Source organism: Haliotis rubra, unplaced genomic scaffold (genome assembly GCF_003918875.1).
Source record: "Haliotis rubra isolate DU_JTF1 unplaced genomic scaffold, ASM391887v1 Scf473, whole genome shotgun sequence".
NCBI classification, from domain to species: Eukaryota; Metazoa; Mollusca; class Gastropoda; order Lepetellida; family Haliotidae; genus Haliotis; species Haliotis rubra.
In genome coordinates, this window is record NW_025767161.1 from 346,921 (window position 1) to 363,089 (window position 16,169).

The window sequence follows — 16,169 nt, forward strand, 5'->3', positions numbered from 1 at the left end:
GTGGTTCGAATCCCAGCAAGGGAATAAAACATTTTATCGCCGCTACACTGACAAATGTACAAACATAATTGGGTCGAACCGGGATTCGTGACCACGATCATAGTCTCCTGGTGTGCAAAAGGGACGCAACTCTGCGCAGCCCTAGAATATTGGTCTACCCGTGCCTACCATGATGCCATGGCATATGTGCTATAGCAATGTACATAAATTCCTTATATGCGTTTGCATCTGAACATTAGTTTGTTATGCCACTGAAAATATTGTTATGATGTAGCATTGTTGATATTGTTTAAGTCCCGCAGTCCCTGAACCACATTAGCTTCCTTTCGGCCCCGCTTCCGTGTCTTCACCAACCCATGCTTGTCGTACTAACGGGATTGGGTGGTCAGGCTCGCTGACTTGGTTGACACATGTCATCGGTTCCCAGTTGTGTAAATCGATGCTCATGCTGTTGATCACTGGATTGCGAGGTCCAGACTCGATTATTTACAGACCGCCGCCATATAGATGGAATATTGCTGCGGCGTTCAACAGCAACACTTCCTGCTCAGCACTGCGTCTAATGCCAACGCTCAAAATAAAGCAAGTCTAGATTTCCTAACGTTCCTTTGATTCGCCCATCTCACTGTGTCTCCTTTTCAAGTTACATGGAACTATTTGTTTCTCTCAGAGTGAAATTGAGGCGGTGAGGTAACCTAGTGGTTAAAGCGTTGGCTCGTAACGCCTAAGACCCGGGTTGGAATCCCCACATGGGTACATTGTGTGAAGCCAATTTCTGGTGTCCCCCGCCGTGATGTTGCTGGAATATTGCTAAAAGGAGCTTTAGCTAGTCTGTCATACAGATCCTGAAACAAAAATACCCAATACAGCCCATGCAAGTCTACAATATGCGACAAGTCCAGATTACAACAGTTTCAGGAAAATGAAAAATGTATTTTGGACTTTTTTATTGATACTTTATGAATATAATTTTGCAACAATTTCGTTCATTTCAGAAACTAAATGTCAATCTAGGCGTTAATCTGTAGAAATATATCTCGGATCCACTGTATACAATCTTCAAAGCGGCCAGCGCGGGTTCTTTTGGCACCAGATAAACACAGAAACTCTACCTCAGCGTATTTATTTCGCAAAACTGTCACGATAACTGTTCTTCATCCAGTCCAGACCATTAGGCACGGTATATTCTCCATATGTATATCCATCGTCGACGATGTCGTTAGACCCCCTCATGTGTCCCCCCCCTGCGTTTGCTTCATCAGTGACTGCGTGAACTCCGGGAAGTCTGCCCATGACAATACCGCTGATTACTCGAACATTTCAAGCTGTGGTAATTAGTTTTCATGGCAATTAGTCTTGTAGCAGCGGACAATGGCATCATCACATTTTGGTTAGCGGTTCCTGGAAGCTGCTTGGTTCCATGTCAACACGTAAGTGGTAATCCCGATCCCTTCTATTGGCTGTTCCCAGCATTATCAGGATTATCGAAACAGGATTATATTCTTTAAAAATACAAAATGCATTTCAGAGCTTGATAAAACACAACGGCCTCAATTCCAAACCATCATCATAATCCGATAATTGCGGATGCCATCTTTGTGCCTGAAGTTTGAGACGAACTTGACATAAGGGAGGAAGGCGTTCGGATTGTAGGTACTGTTAGTCAATGCCGTGAAAATCGATACACATTGTTTAGATACAGGGAAACGCGTGACGTCATGGCTGCAGTATGAAGGTTCGAATGCCTGGGGACCGTCTTTGATCGAAACCTTCGTACATGTTGTAGACTGGAATATACGTTATGTCATTGATCTGGAAGGTTCGGCCTCGTGAAGAGCGTGGCAGCTACATGCAATATTAATGTATAATCAGCAGAAATGATGTAACCACCGTTTGTAATTATGCAATGGGGACATACCATTTACCCCCATCCCCTTTCCACCCCTTCAAGGTCCCACACCTGACTGATACACCTCCCGTGGGGCACCATCTCACTCCAGCGTCGTGCACAGCTTCCGGGACATAGTCAGCTGGTGGCCGATCATGTAATATGTTAATATGCATTATAACTCGGCGATCGTTGTCGTAACACAAGACCCCGATTCCACCTACCAAACATATGAAAAGGAACGAGCGACGCTACTTTGCCTTCATTGTTACCATAGCGACTTGATCGCAGGAATATCCTTGTATCGACACTGATAGGGCGAGGGATGTCCACATGCATGCAAGGATACAACGGCAGATCGAAGCGGTCGGCATTACTGTGCAGTAGCCATACTAGATAGCAGCAGGCTGGTGGGAGAGCGATGCGTCCAACTGGCGCCTGACAGCAGTGATGTGCGGTAGTATATTACGAGCTGCATTGTTCCTGGTCCAGCGTTCAGATGGCAGCACGTGTACCGGTCAGTGATTTTCTGGACGTACCATGTCCGTCAGCGATCGTCTAACATGTGGATATGTGGATACACTTCTCGCCCTGGTCTTCTTAGGACAACAGTGTGTACAGTCAATCGTGTTTTAGCTCTTGGTTTATGTTTTATTTAAAACAAAACAGAAGGCTTGGTGTATGGGTGTGTGGGCGACAATGGAGGGGGACGGGCCACCGTTGCCTTCTAGATGTGTAGCAAGTAGCATTAGTTGCCCCCCTCGGGTGCCCCCCGCCATGTTCCGGTGAGGAGCGCCCCCCACCCTTCATCGTGTCTGCTGTACAATGAACAATGCTCTGTGTTAATCTATTAATCCCCAGCGTATGGAATACCGTTGTGACCAAACGCCGTGCACAGATCCAGCATGAGCGACCCCGAGACGGACGCACCCCCCGACAGCGACAGTGCCGCTCTTGTTGTCGACGACGACGAGAACAATCAAAATACACCCAAGAAATCTCGGAAGAGGTTGTCAGGGGATGATCAGCGGATCCTGCTAAATGTTGGAGGGGTGCGGCACGAGACGCATGTGTCAACTCTCCGCAATATACCAAACACGCGCCTGTGTCGCTTGGCGGAAGCGCACATCCTCTCTGGGAATGGGAGACAGGAGTACTTCTTCGACAGACACCCAGCCGTCTTCAACAGCGTCATTGACTTCTACAGGACAGGTAAGGTCTCCCCCTATGGTACAATAATAATAATATAATAAATGTGCATTTGTAACGCGCCTTTTCCATGTACAAGGCACATGCTCTAAGCGCTGACATGTTACAATTATATGCATGTGAACAGAGAGGGAAATAAAGTTACTTGTAATGAGAGAAAAACGGGTGGGTGTTGAGAAAGCGTTTGAATGGGAATAGCCATACATGTCACATGTGAATAATATGTCATGTTAAAGGTGTGTATAATTGCCAGGTACAGTTTCGTACATTTTGGCAGGTTTTTTTAGGTCTGTCAAAGTTTTTTCTCTTTGGGGGGAACTTTTATCTCCAGAACAGCATCCAAGAGAGTCTTTGGCATTCCCAAACAACAGCACCATGTACTTGTAGCATTTCTTGGTTGTAGTTCAAAGTACACATGGATTTTCCTAGATACCGTACCAAAGATTTGCTTAGATACTGTAACATTCACTCGTGGATGTCCTTAAACATTGTACCTTTTATTCATGGATGTTCTTACACGCTTACATTCTATACATTTTTGTCGTGAATTTTATTAGATTAGGAACGTTTTACGCGTGGATTTCCTCGGATACATTACTATAGTTTTTATTCGTGGATTTCTTCCAACACTATATGTTTTACTAGTGGATTTCCTCAGACACTATATTTTTACTCGTTGATTTCCTCAAATACAATACATTTTATTTGTGGATTTCCTCAGATACTCTCCTTCTATTCGTGGATTTCACTTGATCCTGCACATAGATCCTGTAATTATTTTCTCAACTATAATCAATCCACCCGCAATTAGAGCGATGTCCCCTTAAATGCCACGATACGTTTTACCCTAGTGCACCCCCATGCCCGCACCCCACCCACCCCCAACCCACCCTAATTACACTCCACCGACCCTGATATTATGTCACAGTCTCAGTACATCGTGTATTGATCCGTGTATCTGCATAACAGAGAATGTCATGTTTAAATGTCAGCGTCACCTTCGTGGGAAGAACTTTAATCTGATTATAATAGGTAGCCTCCAGGGTCTACCGAGAGAAGAATTCTGCCACAACAACACGGTTCGCCCTTAACGGAATATCAAAATTTCCCCATCAAAGCACACCATCCATGGGGGACGGGATGCTAAATTAGACTGTGTGTGGGGTGGTTGAAGAATTTTATCATATGACCGTCAATTTGTATCGCCGCGTGTCTTCGTGGTTGATTTTCTTACGCTTGTTTAACGAGCCCCCGATGGCAATGAGAGTCGTGATTAGGCCTCCGTCACAGACGACGGACGCGCAGACAGACGCCGCAGCGCCGTGGGGTGTACTGATCTCGTGTGACCCCCGCCAAGCTCCCAATGTCATGAAAAACAAATCCTATTTAGACAAACATGATATTGTTGCTTGCAACCATTGATCAATAGAGCCAGACAATGTCGTCTTGTAGTGGAGAATATGTCCTGTGAGATGCTTGTGTTGTTGCTCTGGAGAGGGTGACTGGGGTACTGACCCTGTGGTGTTTGGGAGAGGGGTGAGGCGGGATACTGTCCCAGACGATTTTAGTGGGGATAGGGCACGACATATGTGTATTGGGGTACGGTGGTCTTATAGTCGCGACAGTGGTTTAGATAACAATGATTGTGGATTGGCTTGACTGAAGATGAGATGGTTTGTGGAAGGGAGAATGAGTGGTGTAACCACACGGCGGACCAGATTAGGAAGGGTGGGGCGATATCACAAAATGGAATGGATGATTTGGAATTCGAGGTGGGGCGACACGACAGGGTTGTTTGTGAGTAGGGTGGCGTCTTGTACACGTCTACAGAACGCGGAAATGAGATATTTCTTGCGCATGAACCTGTTGCTGACTGAGAACGAAGGCCGTTTGAAGCTATGAATCAGTTAGATGGAAAGGCTAGCTCGACCTCGAGCTCAAGACGAGTCGGCTGGCGGCGGTTCCAGTGTCCATTTTGTCAGTGCTGTAACGGTGTGTGTATTGGAAGGGGAACTGGATTGATCATTGAGTCATCGCAACGGTTGATCATCCTAGGTTGCTGTTGTTTATGTCCGGTGCTACCTACTCATACAAATTCACATTCCGACCGCTGGTGCCGCGTGTTGTTTGTGTATGAAGTTCTTCAGTTCAGGGCGCATTTTGTCAACATGGCCAGCTGTCAACATATACGGTTTCCTTGGTGACTCAAATGTTGACACGCAGGCGAACTATATTCACATGGGGCAAACCAAATTCTTAATGAATATATCATATATCATCACTCTATGGTGTCAACAGGAATGGTTGTATCATGGGTACCCGGTAATTATGTATGTATATTTGCGCGTGCGTGTGTGAGTGCGTGCGTGCGTGCGTGCGTGCGTGCGTGCGTGTGTGTGTGTGTGAACAGGGTTCAAACTTCATGACAGTAACCACGAGGTTTTTTTTGGTGATATTGTAGCCTGTCGAGGTGAAGCTAAGGGTGGCCATTGAGAATAATTTACTGCTTAAAGCGTTAACCCGTTACACCAAAGGCTTGGGTTCGATTCCGAATGTTGGCACGATATGTCAAGTCATGTTTGGTATCCCCGCCGTATTTTGCAGGACTCGTTCACTCAGTCATGGAAACGCCAATTCCTGGAGTTCTGGACCATTAATTCTTTGATATATTGCACAGTCTGGAAGCTACACGAGATGCCTTTGTTCAGCATCCTTTTGTATAATGCATGTGTTGAATGACAAGTGGGTTAAAGCAATGTCAACAAAGGTTTGGTTTCAATTCTAGCATGACTGCTTCTGCGTCTTTTTAACTATTCTTCCCGGACGCATATACTTAGGTTAATTTCAGCCTAGGTAAAGTCACATCAAAAACAATTTTCTTCATCAATCACATGATTGTGTGGTTTGTTTACAGACCGTCGCCTGACAGGAGTACTGCTGTGCAGTGTCAGGCAAAGCTACTACCATTTTTAGACATATTTTGTGAATGGCGGGCGCTTCCGTTAGAGCAGGACATGCAAACCCTTTCGCGAACACCTGGTGTCATCACTGATTTTCAGTGATCCATTCATATATTTTTCACAGCTTTGATCTCCTCAGGCCAAACATAAGTTTATTCTGGGATAGTCATGACTGGGTATTCTTTTGCCCTGACGTTCTTAATCATCCAGAAGAATTCTGGGCGGGACCTTTGTACTCAGTTGAATCTAACATGTCTGGACATGCATTGATATATTGAAATAGACATTTACTGCTGATTCGCAGTTTCAATCGTTCACGTGACAGTCAAATATAATATTGCAATCTGACGGCAGTCATAATATAAAATACATTTTCCCTACTTTTAGAAGAATTGTGGCTATAGCTTTTGAATTCATTTGAGTCTTACATGTAGGGACATGCTTTTGATGTACTGAAATAGACATTTATGCTGCTTCGCCAGTTCCACTCGTTCACGTGACTATCATATTAAACAATACAGCCTGACGTCAGTTGTGACCTTAAATACATTTCCCCTTTCTTTTAGAAGAATTGTGACTATAACATTTGTGCTCATTTCAGTCTTACATGTTGGGCCATGGATGTGACATTTATTCTTGACTCACTAGTTTTTCCCGTTCACGTGACAGTCATATCAAACAATGCAATCTGACGCCAGATGCGACCTTTAATAAGTTTTGCCCTGTTATTAAATGTGTGTTTCATTTTTACCATAAAACTGTTATTCTCACACATCGACCATGGTATGTAATTATGTAGGCGACATCTGGTTCTTCACGGTTGACAGTGCTATCCAATATCACGATTCCATTATAACTTATTACGTATTTAAGTTCAACAGAACACGACCCAGTGGACCCGATTCGCCAGATGGCAACGATGGATAAAGGGAATGCAATAAGGTCAGATTGTCTCGACGTACGCAGGGCGCCCAGTTATCTGAGGTGCTCTCTGGGCAGAGTTGCGTCCCTTGGTATTCCAGTAACCTAAGACTGTGGGTTCGAATCCCGATGCGCACTGATTATACATCCAGGTTTGTCAGCGCCACGTCCGTGCTCCTGGGTTCCACCAAAATGGCAAATGTCTGAGACCTGCATTATTTCACGTTTTGCTTCCCCATTGAGCTGATTGTAACCCTAATTCTGACGAAACCGTGTGTTAAACCAAATTCACTCACTCACTCATCATCATGAAATTAGCGTGTCGATTTATATATTGATACGTGATAATAATTAGTTGTCAAAAATGGTAAATAATGTTACTATGTAGTGTTAGAGGTGTTTATGTTGTTTTATGTGGGTGCTTCTCGGGTCAGGTGTAATCAGGAAACTTCTGGAATCTTCTTGACTAATACAGTACGTTATGGAACTTTCTAGAAGGTCTTAAGTATTAAGACTATATACGTGGAAAAGAGCATGCCTCTGTCGTTTCACAGTGCATCGAGACCAGTGTTTGTGTGAATCTTAACCCTGGATGTCCAGCCTTGGCTTATTTTGGACGCTTGACCACTGTTGCTGGGTGACTGTTAACATTATTACTATCATATTCTGTACCGCCATTGTATTTGTAGAAATATTGAAATTTAAACTGCAACACTATTGTTAGCCTTGTTCCAAGGCTGCACTGAATGCTAAGCCCACTGATGTATAGTGCTACTTTCCTTTAAAGAGGCAAGTCTAGATAAGGGGACGCCAGTCTGTTATTAATTTCTTAAAAGAAATAATCATTTGAATTATTAATTATCATATTGGAGACTTGTGCAAGTCTGCTCTATTGTGTACTTCCGTTGTAATATCTTTGCAGTAATTCGTATTGACTAGTAAATCTGTTTAATTTTAATATTTATTTGTTTTATTAATTTGACACGTAACAATACCAGTCAGTTAATATCTAGAAGTCAGCCAATCTCTTGCAATTTGTTGTATGCATTATTTCATTTAAGTCAGTTTAGAGCCATTCCGAGAAGTGAACAGTGTCAATATGCGTTCATGTCTAATTTCATGTCATCATTAAATGTGATGTCATTACATATTACGGCAAAACTATTATGAGTATTACGTCAACAAAGATGACGTAAGTACTTGAGAGTTTAGGAATTTGATTACTCACTCACGCGAACTAAATTGGTGTCAGATTCTAATTGTTGGAAATTAACATTTCGAAGGCATTTTGAATGTAATAAAATGTTCTATGAAGTCATAAATTGTTATGAAGTCTCAAAGATGGTGTCAAAGTATTTGAAACTCAAGCACATTTTGGTTTCGGACTTTGTAACTCTGTTAGGCTGTAGTATTGTATTGATGTTCGAGTTATACAAACAAGGACATACTCTAATACCTGTTATCTCGAGCCAGTGATCAAGATCTACAACGTTTATTCTGTCGGGAGTAATAATTCGTAATTCTTCGTGTTTCGTAAATTATGTACATGTAAATCAATATTTATCTCAAAGTTAGCCCAAGCCTGTAGCTCCACCGTAGATATTTACAGCAATCCTTTGCACCAGTTCAGTCATATATATTCACATAAAACCTCATCAGATAATAAGTTGGGCACCACAATGTGTCTCCAGTCACTTCATTAAAGCCAAAGTGTATTGCATACATCAAGGGGCATACGGTATTTGACAGGGGCATACAGTATTTGACAGGGGCATACGGTATTTGACAGGGGCATACGGTATTTGACAGGGGCATACGGTATTTGACAGGGGCATACGGTATTTGACAGGGGCATACAGTATTTGACAGGGGCATACGGTATTTGACAGGGGTATACGGTATTTGACAGGGGCATACAGTATTTGACAGGGGCATACGGTATTTGACAGGGGCATACGGTATTTGACAGGGGCATACGGTATTTGAGGGCATACAGTATTTGACAGGGGCATACGGTATTTGACAGGGGCATACGGTATTTTACAACGGTGGCAACTACTATTCAAACACAGAGTCTTTGTGTCGGCTCTCGCCACTGCCATGAATTGGAGGATGGTCTCACTGCGCGGTCTTTGCTGACACACTTATGACAAACATTATCCAGATACCGAAAGATAATCGCACCGAATGCCTTCCCGTCATTACCAATTCATACTACAACACGAACGAGGCTATTATTGTGGTCACCAGTCAGTTCTAGGGTGGCTTCGGTCGTCACAGATGACGTTCATTAGCGCTCTCGATGGCATCAGCAAGCCGTGGTGCATCGGTCTGTTTTTGAGTTTGTCAGTGTAAAAATCACTGGGAGATGCAACCTAAGACCGTTGATCTGTACAAGCGCCGTCAGAAGTATAATTTATAATACATTCATTATAATTCCAACCATCACCATCACCATCATCACCATCCAAACCACCTTCATCACCATCATCATCATCATCATCATCATCATCACCATCCAAACCATCATCATCACCATCATCATCATCCAAACCACCTTCATCACCATCATCATCATCATCATCATCATCCAAACCACCTTCATCACCATCACCATCATCATCATCCAAACCACCTTCATCACCATAATCATCATCATCATAGTCGTCGTCGTCATCATCATCATCATCATCATCATCATCATCATCATCATCATCACCATCACCATCACCATCACCATCATCCAAAGCACCTTCATCCCCATCATCATCATCATTATCATCATCATCATCATCATCATCATCACCATCCAAACCACCTTCATCTCATCATCATCATCATCATCATCATCATCATCATCACCATCACCATCACCATCCAAACCACCTTCATCACCATCATCATCATCATCATCATCATCATCATCATCATCATCACCGTCACCATCAGCATCAGCAGCATTGTTATTTTTGCCATTGTTGCTGTCGTAGTCATCAGCATCTTCATCATAAGCAGCATTATCTTTATCATCGTTGCTGTAGCAGTCGTCATCGTCATCATCTCACGATTGGCTCCGTGTTTGGATCCAACCTTGATAAATACTTTGCAACCCGAGTCCCTTTTCGTGTCACCTTTACATATATCATTCCTCGGCGCTATGATATTAGATCAAAGTCAATCTAACTTGACAATAAATGGATGGATTTTGCATCAAGAGCCAAATTATTCAAATACAAAGCGATATATATTCTCTTTGATGTTCATTGAATCCCGTGTCGTGTTTGGCGAGAAGGGAACAATGCCAGGACTTCATAAAAGAGGTGATACCATTCCTCAATGTTAAACTATTTGTTTTATTGAAAACATAACGCATAATCCTGAATACCATACCCATTGGACTCGAGTAATAAATCAAAGGATCTGAACTCCATTTAAATGTATATATGAGTGATCTGCTCATCCTGTAAAAACTTGCACAGACTGGAATGTTGGGCTAATGCATTAATCAATTCAATGCAGATGGACTCATGCTGGTGTACATAGGTTTGATCTGTAAGTTCATCAGTGTCATACTCAATGCCGAACTGCTATCGCAACACGTTGATCAGTAATACAAAAAAACCATCGGTTAGAAAACAAATCCGTAAAGATACAGTTTCTGCAACCAAAAATGTATTTTTAATGACGGTAAAAGTGTCCAGTTCCCGATAGCTCTTTCAATAAAAAAGAGTATCCTCTCTTCATTTCCTCCTGAAGGTCGACAGGGGTGACCCCCGTGGGTTGAACTCACAGATGCCGGCCTATTTACAGCAGAGCTAGGTGAACGGAAACTGAACGTAGCATCAATATCCGGGCAACATGCCACTTCCGGTAAACAACATGGCTGTATCTGCGGGCGGTTACCAAATATGGTCATAGTGGTATTGTTTTTATAGTATAGGATCTTAGTGGTTGCTTATGTGTTCAAAACGTATCAGTGTGTGAAGAAGACTTGAAATGCTCTTGTTCGTGATTATAGACTGTTCTGTTTGATTCACGGGTTTTACACACTGGTATGAGTGAATGAGCTCTTAGTGCGGATATTTATTCAGCAATGCTTGCAAATATACGCTGGGGTTCCACATGGTACCCCATGTTCCTACGTGTGAAAGATCATGAATATGTTGACACTCTCCAACTCCCCGATGGCTGCCAGACTTTCATCTTGTTCCATAGACCTTGACTTAGTTCTGCCCGACGCTAATTTCGTGCTGATGCCATCAGATTGAAGGCCTTGCCTTGATATTCTACGACGGTATAATACACTGAATAAGAGCGATCCTATCCGTGTATAGTGATGATGGATGTGATTTTTGTTGTTGATGTCTTTACATGCTCATTACCATTTTTGCCATTAATCCAAATACAGCTTTTGAAGGTGGCGAGTGATCTCCCCTTATTTCTAAAGCGGGAGAGTGACCCACCCTTTCCTCCATACCAACTGTTCGGCATAATGGTTACTATCCGTCGCCATATATCGCAACCTTTTTTCTTCTGTAAACTGCCAAGATTGCAGAAATGACATAACGGTATCGTTTCAAGGTGATTGAAATTAGAGGCCGTTGTATCGGTCGGGTTACTGAGGTCGACATACTGCAATGACTTGACTATGTGTTATCTTAAATTCTTATTAAACACTTGACAACTTTGTGATGGGACTGAAAAAATAATCTGTGTTCGTTAATGTGTGTTAGAGTCAAACCCGTTGTTTCGAACTTACGGTTATCTCGAAATAAAAGCTTGGTCCTTTCGTAAGCTTTCTTTATTCATAATTTTTCGGTTGTGCCGAACACTCTTTAAGTAGGTCGCTTTAAGGTCGTTTTTTTAAAGCCGTTACTGACGTATTGGGCTTCAGTGTCCATAGTGTCGTTGTGTCGAACTTGACTCGAAGTGAAAGCTTAGCCCTTTCGTAAACTTTCTTATTCAAAATATTTCGGTTATGTCGAACCTCGGTTAACTCGATGTATCTAACTAGCCCCTTCAACGTTTTTCTTTTTGGAAAGGAATTGCTAAAGTGTTGGACTTCACTGTCAATAGAGACCATAACATGGGTATCCACAGTTCTTCCTGAAGCCTAACTCATCTTTGGAAACATCAGGTATCTCGAGGGAAGCAAGGAGAAAGAAGAAAGATACTGCAGTAGTGACAGAGTGAGGAGTGTAACCTGGACAATACACACACGTAGCGAATGATCACCCCCCTAATGCATTGGTGGCAAAGTCAGCTGATTGCCTTGGCAGTAACTCTCTTGTAATGACTTAACGACTAGTTCTCTTTGGCAGCTGCTTCAACCTAATATAAAATCGAAGTGTGTGTTTCTTATTGCTTCAATATTTCGTTCATAACAGAACACCGTTGAGAATGTGATGAATACATTCTGACGCAGCCCTGCCTCCCTGAACTCTCGTCAGGCTCCGCTTCAAGCGCACCAAGGGTTCGTCAACCGGTGCTTCACTATTTTCCCTTATTTCACAATCCCCTCGACTCTTACACCAAATTACCTAATAGCTTTTTACGGAATCCTTTTATTATCTTCACGGAAAGCTCGACTTCCTTGTTGGTTTGAGCTGTGGATTGAGTCCCGTGTAGGCTGGTTCTTGGGCCATCATGGCAGGGGTACCAGTATGCGTGTCGGTTACTCCAGGATGTCGCCCGAGACGCTGTATAGGAGTCTTGCATGACCACAATCTACGTTTGATATGTGTTGATGCTGGCCTCAAGCAGGTGCTTGCTGGTCGCGCGTACATCGGAAGTATATGGTTATACCACTGGTCGGAACAGGATCCCTCGACGCTATGGTGCGTGGACATGACAGCGGACTATAACGCTGGTCTCAAGCGGGCCCTTGCTGGTCGTACGTACATCGGAGGTATATGGTTATACCACTTGTCGGAACAGGACATGGACATGTCCCTCGACGCTATGGTGCATGGACATGGCAGCGGACGATAACGCTGGTCTCAAGCGGGTGCTTCAGGTCGAACATCGGAGAGTATGGTCATCACAGAGGTCAGGCCATGATCCTCTCGACGCCATGTTGCGTGGGACATGACACTGGGCAATAGCGTTCACTGCCTCAGCTAATATCATATTAACTTCCAGGCTCACGCTCCAGATCCGTGCATTACATGATTGACCGGAGAAAACAGAACACTACGACCCTCCAGGGACGCCCAACACAGAAGAGGCCACATCACGTGCGTGTGTCGAAATGGACAGTTCCTCTCGCCCCTCTGACACCGTTGAGACCGATAGGCCTCGCTAGCATGTTGAACGGTGTTGCGAGCCTGCTGAGCTCGGGAGTAGGTCTCTAAGGACCTTCGAGTGACGTCATTACCCTGTGATACGATCTGCACAAATAACGACAGCCAGTTGCTCGCCATGAAAGCGCCGTGATGAATTGTGACAAAGTGCTGGGAACCTTGGATGCCCGTTACTCTGATGGCTCACACAAAAGTAGTCTGTCTCACAGTCCCTGAACCACATTATTTTCCCCACTTCCAAGCCCTCTCTGCAGTGCTAAAGCCCTAAATACAGCAAGTCTAGATTTCCTCAGGTTCTGAATCTCTGGTCTGCCTGGGGCTCCTTTTCAATTTAAATGGGCTTGTTTGTTACTATCAAACTTATATATATTCAGAGACTAAGCCTTAGTCTAACACAAAGGTTCTGATGTGGTTTGTTTTAATACTGCCGACCGAGGGATGGGGGGAATGGGTGAAAGTTCGACTTAATTTCAAATGAGTACTGATCAACGATACCACTGAAACTCATTTAGACCTGCTAGTTGAGATTAAAAATAACAATCACCCATGAAAGCACCAGCCTCATGTGTCTTCAAAACTGTGACACATCCTTGATCCATGGAAACCCGTCATCATGGATCTGATTATATTGGTTTTTATTTGACATCATTTTGCAGAAATGGTAACAAATATCTTAAAAAACCTTCTCTTTGACTTTCACGAAGATAATCATCATTTCATGTTGTTTCCTTGTAAATTGAGTGTGCCTTCAAAAAGGGATAACCTCAGACATTGTAAGTCCATTAAATTAATTATTTGCAATTCCAGCGAACAAAATTTCATGTTATTGCATTCATAGATATAACAAGCATTTCATTAATGATCTGTATACAAAAGTTCAACGAGCGCACTCTGTCTGTCATGCTATGATGCGTCTCGCTCTGCTACCCCCGTGCTGTTTACCCAGAGCAGCACTTTCTATCAAACCAATTTCATTGCCATAACGTTGTATGGCTGGAGATATAATACCTGTTTCCTAGCAACTACATAAAAGCGTTTTCATTCATGATGTCTATACTGCGTATTTGTAAATTGCAAGCGGAGTGTGTGAAAGAATTTATTTCTCTGTGCTATCATAAACTATCAAATCTTGCCGATATATCTGAGAAGAGGCGTCTTATTCCTCTCGCGAGGAAGCAGTTAGCACGTCAGATGATTATGACATCAGTTTCTGGGTTCCGACATTTATGGTGATCTGTGGACAGAGTAATGTACACAACAAGCATCTTAAAGAAACGGTGTCCCAATTTAGCTTATTTGCCTTCACTTCCAATCTGATAGGATAAATTACCCTCAATATATATATATATATATATATATATAGGTTATATTTGGCTTGGCGTTGCGATACTTCATGAGGGGTGAATGACTCTGAGTATGGATTGGTGGCGATCAGGTTTGGCTGAGGGTAAGTTTGGGTTAGGGTTGAGTTGGGTGGGTGTCCTCTTTGGGCAGAAATTTCGGATGAATAATGAAAAAGGGGTTCCCGTCTGAGAACGAGAACGAGTTTGAAAGAATAGGGTTAGAGAATGTATTTGGGAAGGGGATGGTTGTATTGCATCCTCGATTATCTCCAGGGTATACGTTCCAATAAATCTCCACTATACCCTGGATGCATCTACGGCTCGAGCCGATTATTTTATTATCTCCCTTGGTTGGCTTTTTATCCAATCAGGTGTCTACGCTGGGAAGTTGAGCGTACCAACCACAACTCATTTTCGCTTTTTAAATTATCTAACCGATTAAACTTGGCAACACAATAATATATTGTTGCAGAGGTACTCTGAAAGAGGTAGAAGGAGTTCTGGCATATATTTTGGGGGGGTTTCAGACCTGTCAATTTGTCTGTATGTTTTCCCCCCAAATCTGAGTCACACTGCGAACAAACTTTCGCGGCTGCGACCGCTATCTTTGTTGACACTGGCAAGCTCGGTTGTAACGGCGGCTTATCTGATTGGCTCCTGTGAGAATGTGGAGCAAACAAAGGGAGGTATTAAAGTCATCGGCTCGAGCCGTAGATGCATCCAGGGTCTAGTGGAGATTTATCGGAACATATACCCTGGATATTATCGAGGATGGGTTGTATTGGGGATGTTGCGTTGTGTGTGGAGGGGTGGTGAGGCTGGGTCCGGTGAGGTTTGGTGAGGTTGAAGACGAACACATGTTTTTGCATTTCAAATAAACTGCCTGACAAAAGAAAACATACACTTGAAAGCTGGATGTGACGAAACATTGACAAACGTTACCGATAAGTCACTGGGCTGCAAACAGTCGTTCAAAGACTGCAAGGAAGTCCTAAAACTGACTATAATACCTATTGAAAGAGATTAAAATAACGATTTGTTTTTTTGCCTCACTTTAGCAACCTTCAACGTGGGTGTTTACTTTCTTTTGCTCTTCAGTATATTAATTAAAGTTATGGTCGTTTTGATAACTAATCAAGAACAGATTTTTTAACATAGCTGCCTGCTTTCTTTAGTCCGGCAGTTGGTTAAAGTTATGGTCGGTTTGATAACCACACCAAGAAAAGATTTTTACATACGCCATATTAAAGTATCTATGGACAAAGCTGACAAAGTCACAGCTACAAATCACTCATGCAAAAACTCCCCTGAATGTAACTGCACTTTGGAAGGAATCCATAAACCCTGTCACTAACTATATGCTACCAACCGGCTCATCGAGTGTCCTAAAGGTGGCGTGCGACGGAACCTAGATCCCACGGGTGCTACGTATCGGCAATTTGTTAAGCGTTTAGCACTGGTCTGGTTTCAATGAGCGTCTGGAGACCAATAGACACGGCAGACATTTGACTTCCTTCTGGAACTTTCCTCGGAGCTGTCTTGCCCT

General features: G+C 43.1%; 1 protein-coding gene across 1 annotated transcript in view; it reads left to right on the top strand.

Annotated features, from left to right (window-relative positions):
- The first annotated feature begins 1,008 nt into the window (after positions 1 to 1,008).
- LOC124290753 (potassium voltage-gated channel protein Shaw-like) overlaps positions 1,009 to 16,169 on the top strand; it is an 87,061-nt gene continuing 71,900 nt past the window's right edge. Inside the window, exon 1 of the mRNA XM_046727569.1 lies at positions 1,009 to 3,100. Within this exon, the coding sequence (XP_046583525.1) occupies positions 2,794 to 3,100 (307 nt within the window). The 5' untranslated portion in view covers positions 1,009 to 2,793. The remainder of the gene's footprint in view (positions 3,101 to 16,169) is intronic.